The sequence below is a fragment of the Zea mays genome, chromosome 6 (assembly GCF_902167145.1).
Source record: "Zea mays cultivar B73 chromosome 6, Zm-B73-REFERENCE-NAM-5.0, whole genome shotgun sequence".
Classification (NCBI taxonomy): Eukaryota; Viridiplantae; Streptophyta; class Magnoliopsida; order Poales; family Poaceae; genus Zea; species Zea mays.
Window position 1 is genome coordinate 104,101,438 of NC_050101.1, and position 9,851 is coordinate 104,111,288.

Genomic DNA, 9,851 nt, shown 5'->3' on the forward strand with positions numbered 1-9,851 from the left:
ATTGTTGTCGCTTCAGGACTCTCCATCCACAGTTATAGAAAAATTGTTCACCAAGACTCCTACATTTTTATAATACCTCTCATTCAAAAACAATACAATGACGTTACTAATTGGAGCCGAAATAATATGTATGCTATTTTTTGCAGGTTGCAAAAAAGCTTATGTATCCACCACTTATCAGTACAGTGAAAAAACGTATTTAAGTTTTCCTTGTTCAAATCTCTTTTGTTCATCTTACACAAGAGTGCTAACAGAATACAATAACAACCATTTATCATATAGGTTCCATGTTAGTAGATCAATCAAATACGATGTTACCAGCCTAGAAAATGATGATACCGCCGAAGAAAAGCAGGTAAGAGTAAGACCTCTTTTTCTCTCACTAACTTGCCAGATTTCATTTTCATACAATCTTGCCAGTTTTTTTGCATTTAAAATAAATGACTAAACATGCTCACTTCTGTGCAAGTATGTTCCATATGTAGTTTATTTCAGAACCAACTAAGGAATATATCCAGCTACTCTATCTTTTTATATATACAACCTACAATATACATATTATCTTATAAAATACAATACTTTTATCACTTATATTATAAATGTTCTCTACGCCCGCGGGCGTGCATCAGTTACTAGCATTTTAGAAGTAATAATCCCAACCATACATTCATGTCATCCATACATTCAGGTCATGCATTATTATTTTAGAAGTTAATAGGCTCAGGAACACGGTATTTACAACAGGACTTCACGATCGCCGCGGCTGAATCATGCATACATGCATTCAGGTCATCCAACTCAGCCATCCATACACGAAAGAATAGTGCCAAAACGGGAGCAAATTATTTATTTATTTTACTGAATCAATATTAACTAAAAGAGTAGCAGGAAGCTATATTAACTAAAAGAGTAGAATATAATGTAATGGGCTAATACTAAAACGGAGGTACATTAATCCAGTATGGTTCTGTGTGCACGACCTTCAAATCTAGCTGGTCGTGAACCTGGACAGTCTCCAGGGACTGCTCCTGTACATCATAGATGTATAGATCCCTGTCGCCAAGTAAGAAGTGGAGGAAGAAGTAGAGGGTGCTGCCTTTCAGGTTATTGGTGCTTGCAGAGCACCAAGTTGCCATGTTGGTGCCCATCAAGAGAAAAGCCCTGTCACCGATATCATCCACCCGGTGCCAGGCCACGGTTTCCTCGCCGCAGGAGTCCTCCATCTTGAAGATTCCAGCGGCACTAACGTTGGTGGGATCAAAACCGACATAGAAGACGCAGACGGCAAAAAGCTCGTCCATGGACTCTACCAAGTGGATGCTGGCAGAGCAGACGCCGTCAGGAAACTTGATGCCGAACTCTGGGGAGACATCAAACTCGTGGAACTCTGCGGTGGGAGGGTGGCCATGATCGGACGGGAAATCTAAGTCAACGACGCACATCTTGTTTTGGTGCGATTCCATGAAGCAAAAATGCAGCTTCCCTTTAAGCGCGGCGACGCTTCTGATGACGTTCTTGGTGGGCGTAGAGGGGGTGCGGAACTCATCGGGGAACTCGTAGTCGCCAATGTCGTAGGTGTGCTGTCCCCACCTCCGGTCAGCCCCGCCATTGACACGGCAGAACCACATGAGAGGATCGGCGACGTCGAGGAGCACGACGGCGCAGTCCGGGTGGGCGGCGGAGTTGTGGGTGAGCAGGCACTTGCAGTTGGTGGGGATGTGGTGGTCGTCATGTATGGGTGGGAGGGTGATGGTCTCCCCGGTGAGCGGATGCCACATGGAGGCCTCCGACGTCACTTCTCCATGCCCAAGGATGACCAGCCAGCCTTGAGGCGTGCTGAAGAAGTTGCCCTCCATGGCCTGAGGCCTGCTGTCGTGCGTGTAGACGATGCTCCGCTCAGGCAGGCTGTACATGAGCATCTTTGCGGCAGCGGTAGGAGTAGAGCCGGCGGGATCCTCGTACTCGTAGACGAGTAAGGGAACAGAGGAGAGGACCTGCGGCGGTGACTGGATGCTAGTCCTCCTGCCGCCGCGGCCATTGCTGCGGCCGGCGTTCAATAGCATGCCCACCATGATGGTAGGTTGTACCTGCTGCCATGATTCAAATTGCAAGCGTAACTATAAAATCTAAGCAAAACAGGTATGTAGATTGGGGATAGCTCACCAGCAAGATGTCGTCGAATCGATTCGTGGGAGGCAGAGGTGCTACAGCTAATGGATCTCCAAATCTTGAGACGCAGAGGTGCTACAGCTAGATGCAGATTGGCTCGCTTTATATAGTCATCCGCCGCCGGATCGGATGGGAGGAGTTCCGCTCGAATCGGGGAATTGCACTCCCCGCCCAAACAACCACGCACAAAATCAGGAGGCAATTTCTGCGCGTCCTCTGATGCGGGCTCAGTTGGGCCGACGCCGCCATTCACTACTATTTGCCTGGTGATGTGTAGCAGGGCAGCAACAGAGAAACAAATTCAGGTCGGTCAAAGAAATCATCGGTCTGGGTCTGTTTTACAAACTACGGTGCGGCAACCTCGCAAGTGACAATTCTATCATGTTACATATTTGTTTCTGAAAACTCGACTACAGCAAGCAAGACGTAGATTGGCTTCGACGAACCAGGGCAGGAGCGCATCGCCTGGCACAAATGAACTACTCAGTTCTACCGGCAAAGTCATTTAGGTCTGATGTGGAATCTCTTACCATGCCCCATTTTGTCCCAGACTGTCCAGTCAACAAAACCAGTTCCCTGTTGCAGTTCTCTTTTGATCCGAGCAGTCTTCTAACTTCTGATTGGTTAAGGCCATCTACCTGATGTAGCTATGCAGTTGAAACATTGAGATTAGTGTTCTCTAAAAGAAGGGGAACACTGAGAAATTGAATTCGGTGACAATATTCTCAACAGCTGGATATTTATAGATCTACTTGTGAGTTGAAACTGCGCTACTGCACTGAAGTAACCTACATTTTTTCCAACTCCAATAGTAGGAATGTCTGCAAGAACGCCGAGATGACAAGCTAAACCAAAACCTGCTGGATGCAGAAGCTACAGGGTGTGACCCAACGACATATATTAAAAAAACAATGTAAGGAAGATATAAAGAACATATTATGTTGATTTTACATTCCTGAAGCTTTGTGGGTTATTTTATATGCATACCAGACAAGATGAACCATATCACCAAGTCTTTTTGCTGAGGCATTCTTTTTCTCAAAATAGCATAGAAACAGAAAATGCTCCATTTTCAATGGATACTAATAGCAATAGCCTAGCATAGTTGAGAAAGATTGTCTATTTCACCGGATCTTTCCAATAAGGATTCATATATTGAGGCAGTTTTCTGTTTTCTCTCAATATACCAAATCTTCTGAAGCAACAGAGAAACTATTCTAAAATGAGCACAGGTTTCCTTACCAAAAAAAAACTAAGGTTCTTATGAAATCCAATAACACGATGCACACATCATAGATTATTTTACAATCTATCTATAAAATCTAAGTTTACATGTACAAAATGCCAACATTGTCAAATAAAGCATTAAACTAGCTGTCTAGCTATATGCAACAAGTTAGCTACTTGAAACCATTACTGTGAAAATGAGACTGCCAGTATCAGCAAGCGATTAATGTGTTTTACCTCGCGGATGGAGCAATCCATTTCCATCAACCATGAGCAACTGCAGCAGGGCAGAATGGTAAAACCTTAGAAAAGGCAAGGGCAAATACAGTTAAAAGATATATTGATTCAGAAGATGTTATAACCTATGGTGATTATGCAAGACATCTCAAAAACTAAAATGATTTGTAGTCATGAAATGTAATCGCTTGAACAGTATAATTCTTCAAATGTGTAGCTCCAGTAGTCAGTGAGTGTATTTACATGATAATAAAGAACAGCATATGCCTTGTTTAATTTCCTATTGGCCCCTTATGCAACCTGAACATTTTAGAAAGTGATGGTATGGTATCACTTACAAGTTACAATTGAAGCGCAAAGGATTTTTATCGACTAAATTTCTTGTTGCAGCAACCGAATGAATTTTACCTGTGGGCAGAAATGAGGTGCATTGATCTTCACCTTTTCCAAGAGTCCAAGAAGAACTGGAGCCTGTAATGATAGATAGATTGGTTTGCTTGTTCAACATACATGTTGGTACAGTTTAACAATAACATGAAATTATATATCATACATTTTTATCAGACAACACAAAAGAAAGAATTTTTGAAAGACATGCACCTTTCTCAAGATCTATGATTTTGGATTGATCATACTAGAATCCCTTGGCTCTAGACTTTAGAGGCAGTAAGAACGAACAGTTAGCAACAGGCCATGTCACACTTCTTGCAGCAAAGGTAACAACTTAATTATTGGTTGAAAATTGAAAGACAGCAATTTTTCTATGAAAACAATTGCACGCCCAAAAATGCATAATACCTCTCTGAATGCAAGAAAACCAGGAATATATGGCACTTGCAGTCGAACAACATTGAACTCTTCATGGACAACTTCTAAAGTATCGGCATTGAGGACTACCACCGCGGCACATGCTGTGGATGGGTCTTCCTTCAAGAAGCTGATGTCAGTCCCACCAATATACTTCAGTTTGCACCACTCAGGTTCATCTAAACCTGAGCCCACCGAAGGTAAACTCCAGGCAAATTCATCTTCAAGAATAAGTTTACTCTTGAGCATGTCTTGTGTTCTGTATGGCCAAACACCAGCAAGAGATATGAGTCAACTCCTCTTGGCAGACTGAAGAGATGACTACAAACAGGTGGTAGAAGGGGACCAAGGCATACTTGATCCATTCTTGTTTCTGCATCACTAAGTCATGATCATCTCCTTCTTGATACCCTTGAGCATCATCCATTCCTATTGTACTCCTCAAAGACAGCTAATTCAAGGTGGTTCTGAACCCTCCAGAGTCCAGAGAAGATGACAGACCTAGCTGTCAACAAAATGTAGAAAGCGCAATTCAGCAATAGGACCCATAAGATGCAGATTGATGTTCAAAATAATGAGTAGCATTGTGGCAGGCTCTCGGTGCAGTGATTAAGAGCTCATCGTGCCCCCAACCCCCCACCCCACCCACTCTTTGGACGTTTCCCCTAGGGTCAATGGCTGAGCTGGTTAATTTTCACACCTAGGGCTACCATCAAAGTACACCAACACCTTGTCAAATACCACTCCCACACGGCCACACCGGGTCTAATACAGATAGATAACAAAACTAGCTCATAAATGCATAAGTTTAGAAGATATCTCAATTCCATGCTTAAATCCACAGCATGCTTGATGAAAACATGGAAGTGGTAAAACAATGCCTAATTAATGAAGGTTTCGGTTCGCCACTTCGCCATCGCCTCTCATATCTTCATCAAAAATAGAATTTATGTCTTGGTCCTCTTCACTCTGCAAGTGACATGAGATTTCTCGATTGGGGAATTTAACATTGAAATAAAGATTAGGGTTCGGGAATTTACCTTGCCGCTCTCTGGGGACTGAACTTGGGCCTGGCTTGCTGTTGCTATCGGCTTGTCGCGAGTTAGGCAAAGTGTGGCAAGTTAGGCATCAAACCAAACAAGCCCTTACTGAACAAATCATTAGATGCTAAAATTATAGAGTTAGAGCTATAAGTCTTTAAAAAACATTTAGATAAGTTATTTTATTTATTAGATAAAATTATTTTTAAAACTATTTAAATTAATATTATAAATTATAATTCTACACTGGTGCTAAAATCTAAAGCCATTCGAAACATCTCCTATATGTGAACAACATTTTTTCGAAAATCTCTCGTCTATATTTCAGTACAGTCATCTCTATTATGTCCTTTATACGTTAAATATTAAATGATTATATTAAAGACATTTTTTTATTTAGATTTTCAAAGTTTGCATATTAGTTAAACAAAGTTTTGCTATGCTCTCAAATATTGCTTAATTACTATTTAAAGTATAAAAAATAGATTGAGAAGATAAGATAGGAGTCTATATATACAGGATATGAGCATCTATATTTAAAGGACTCTGTTAACGCATACAGAGGAGGGAAATCTATTTAAATATAGGGTAGGGGAGTGTCCGTGATTTGAGTAAGCACATGTAGGGATGGTAATTTTACCCGCGGGTTCGGATATCCGGGTTCGGACACGAAATTTGACCAGCGGGTCTTACCCGTACCCGACTCGATTTTTATTACGTGTCGGATATGGATTTGATTTCTTACCCGCGGGTACCCGACGGATATCCAAAAATAGTGATTTTAGATTTTTCAACCTACCAGTACGCTAGCTAGCCGTCCATCCTCGACAGCTCATCCTACTGCCATCCCTTCCTATCTGATGATGCTTCTGATCTGGTTCTAGTACTAGTGTCAATACGTTTGATAAAGTGCCAGTACATAGTACCAGTGCTATCTAGTACGAGTGTGTTTGGTTTGATGAATGAAGTGATCTATCTTTTTCTCACTCCTCACTTTTTTATTTGGTTTGTGGAATAGAATGGGTTGATCCATCACCACTCCATTCCTCATAAACTAATAATTAGTATATACATGAGGAGTGGGTTGATACCACCAAAATTGATGGAATGAACTTATGATGCATCACCTCATAAAGCATAGAGTGACTCCACAAACCAAACACATCATACAAGTACTTGAGCTAGGAGAGTGTTAATACACCAGATGACTGTGCTAGCTACTCTCCGATCTTGACGATTTGGAAGTTTATTAAAAAAACATTAGCAACACATGTCTATGGCTACATCTGCACGACTGCATTGTGCAACAACATTATGTGCCTCCGGTGATCATGACGATGTGCGACGCTCAGAACTACACTAGACTTCATTTAGGGAGAATACACCAAGCTGCTATACCCGACGGGTACCCGATATCCACGCCGATACCCGATGGGTACGAGCACGGGTACAAAATTTTACCCGTGGGTATAGTCATGGGCAGATATGGATAATCCCTACGGGTATGGTCGCGGGCGGGTATTTACTCTACCCGATCCGAACCCGACCCGTTGCCATCCCTAAGCACATGCAAGTAAAAATGTGATGTGTGCTTTAGATTCAGATGGTGTACGAGGTAAATGCAAGAGTTATACTAATTCGGGTCAAATGTCCCTACTACAGTCTTCAATGTCTTGTGCTGTCGGCACCTAATTGCTAGTAGTATGGGGTTACAAGTAGGCGAGAGAGGGAACGAGCTCTCAAATCTCTGATCTAAGTGTCTGTGGGTCCGACTGTGTGTTATCAGCTAGAGCCCTCTGGGTTCAAGTGCCTCAAGGCTCATGGGGACTCTCCTCCTTGAAAGGGAATTAGGCTTACACCTATTTCCTAATTGATTTTGGTGGTTGAATTGCCCAACACAAATAATTGGACTAACTAGTTTGCTCTAGTCTATAAGTTCTACAGGTGTCAAAGGTTCACAATAAGTCAATAAAAAGACCAAGAATGGGTTCGAACAAAGAGAGCAAGGGACAACCGAAGTGTGCCCTGGTCTGGCGCACCGGACTGTTCGGTGTGCCACCGGACAGTGTCCGGTGCACTCCAAGCTAAACTCCTTACCTTCGGGAATACTCAGAGGCGCTCCGCTATAATTCACCGGACTGTCCGGTGCCCCAAGGGAGAGCAACTCTGAACTCGCCAGCTTCGGGAATCTGCTCCGCTATAATTCACCGGACTGTCCGGTGAGTCACCGGACAGTGTCCGGTGCACACCGAACTGTCCGGTGTGACAGCGGAGCAACGGCTACTTCGCGTGCAACGGTCGACTGCAACGCATTAAATGCGCGCCTGCGCGCGCAGAGGAGCAGAGCACGCGCGGTTGGCACACCGGACAGCCTACAGGGCCTGTCCGATGCACCACCTGAAAGGGAAATGTGCCCTTGGGCCATTTCTAAGTATTTTGGTGATTTAGTGTCCAACACAAGTGCTTAAGTGATAAGTTATGCCAAATGATGGATAAGGTGCAAATCAATACAAAGGTATGATTCTAGACTTAGTACATTGGTTTTTGTGTACTAACATGTTTGTCTAAGTGTTAGAATCAGAGAAAATACAATTGGAAAAGTGTGGCTCAAAGCAGCCAAGAGTCTGCTCAGTCTGGGTGCACCGGACTGTCCGGTGGTGCACCGGATAGTGTCCGGTGCGCGAGGCTGGCTTGGGCAAACTAGCTGCTCTCGGGACTTCGACGGCGGCGTACGGCTATAAATCACCGGACTGTCCGGTGGTGCACCGGACTGTCCGGTGAGCCAACAGTCGGTCGGGCCAACGGTCGGCCGCGTAATCTGTGTGCGACGCGTGGCCGAGCCAACGGCTAGAAGGGGGCACCGGACAGTGTCCGGTGCGCCAACGGCTCCAAAGCGCCAACGGTCGGCTTCGCCAAAGAAGGAAAGAAATCCGCACCGGACAGTGTCCGGTGGTGCACCGGACTGTCCGGTGCGCCAGGCGACAGAAGGCAAGAATTGCCTTCCTGGAATGCTCTCAACGGCTCCTAGCTGCCTTGGGGCTATAAAAGGGTCCCCTAGGCGCATGGAGGAGAACAACCAAGCATTCTCTAAGCATCCCTAAGCACCAAGACTTCGATTCCGCGCATTTGATTCTTTGTGATAGCAACTAGAGCTCCATTTGAGTTGTGAACTCGCCGGGTTGTGTTGTGAGCTCTTGTTGTGACTTGTGTGCGTGTTGGTACTCTGATTTCGTGTCTTGTGTGCGTTGCTCATCCCTCCCTTACTCTATGCTTCTTTGTGAACCTCAAAGTGTAAGGGCGAGAGGCTCCAAGTTGTGGAGATTCCTCGCAAACGGGATATAGTAAAGCAAAGCAAAACACCGTGGTATTCAAGTGGGTCGTTGGACCGCTTGAGAGGGGTTGATTGCAACCCTCGTCCGTTGGGACGCCACAACGTGGAGTAGGAAAGTGTTGAACTTGGTCGAACCATGGGATAAACCACTGTGCCATCTCTGTGTTGATCTCTTTGTGGTTATCGTGTTGTGCAAGTTCTCCTCTCTAGCTACTTGACTTAATTGTGCTAACTCCTAATCAAGTTTTGTGGATTAAGTTTCAACTGTTTTACAGGATCACCTATTCACCCCCCCCTCTAGGTGCTCTCACACCGGACAGCCAGGCGGGCCCACAAGACAGAGCTCCAACGGTCGGAACCCAACGGCCTGGTGACGTGGCTGGCGCACTGGACAGTGTCCGGTGGCGCACCGGACTGTCCGGTGCGCCCGTCGGCAGCAGCCTCCACCAACGATCAAGTTTGGTGGTTGGGGCTATAAATACCCCAACCACCCCCACATTCAAGTCATCCAAGTTTTCCACCTTCCAACTACTTACAAGAGCTCTAGCATTCAATTCTAGACACAACCAAATAGATCAAAACCTCTCCCAACTCCACACAAAGCTCTAGTGATTAGAGAGAGAGATTTGTTGTGTTCTTTTGAGCTCTTGCGCTTGGATTGCTTCTTTCTCTCATTCTTTCTTGCGATCAACTCAATTGTAACCAAGGCAAGAGACACCAATTGTGTGGTGGTCCTTACGGGGAAGTTTGTTCCCGTTTGATTGAGAAGAGAAGCTCACTCGGTCCGAGGGACCGTTTGAGAGAGGGAAAGGGTTGAAAGAGACCCGGTCTTTGTGACCACCTCAACGGGGAGTAGGTTTGCGAGAACCGAACCTCGGTAAAACAAATCCTTGTGTCTCACTTCTTATTCGCTCACGATTTGTTTTGCGCCCTCTCTCTCGGATTCGTTTCTATTTCTAACGCTAACTCGGCTTGTAGTTGTGATTAAGTTTGTAAATTTCAGATTCACCCTATTCACCCCCCTCTAGGCGACTTTCAAT

General features: G+C 44.6%; 1 protein-coding gene across 30 annotated transcripts; it reads right to left on the reverse strand.

Moving 5' to 3' along the window:
• Nucleotides 1-821: 821 nt before the first annotated feature.
• Nucleotides 822-5,541, reverse strand: LOC100384217 (uncharacterized). Of its 30 annotated transcripts, none has more exons than XM_035959772.1 (11): nt 5,481-5,541; nt 4,797-5,409; nt 4,432-4,699; nt 4,234-4,283; nt 4,042-4,104; nt 3,877-3,933; nt 3,634-3,673; nt 2,962-3,029; nt 2,700-2,816; nt 2,164-2,432; nt 822-2,090 (listed from the first exon to the last, which is right to left on the reverse strand). In XM_035959772.1, exon 11 carries the CDS (start codon nt 2,070-2,072, stop codon nt 936-938), a length of 1,137 nt encoding a protein of 378 aa, XP_035815665.1. In that variant the 5' UTR covers nt 2,073-2,090; nt 2,164-2,432; nt 2,700-2,816; nt 2,962-3,029; nt 3,634-3,673; nt 3,877-3,933; nt 4,042-4,104; nt 4,234-4,283; nt 4,432-4,699; nt 4,797-5,409; nt 5,481-5,541; the 3' UTR covers nt 822-935. The 30 variants fall into 30 exon arrangements, with proteins under 30 accessions (XP_035815665.1, XP_035815666.1, XP_035815651.1 ...); XM_035959773.1 differs by having other exon boundaries at nt 2,962-3,042; XM_035959758.1 differs by having other exon boundaries at nt 2,962-3,026; nt 4,234-4,288.
• Nucleotides 5,542-9,851: the final 4,310 nt, after the last annotated feature.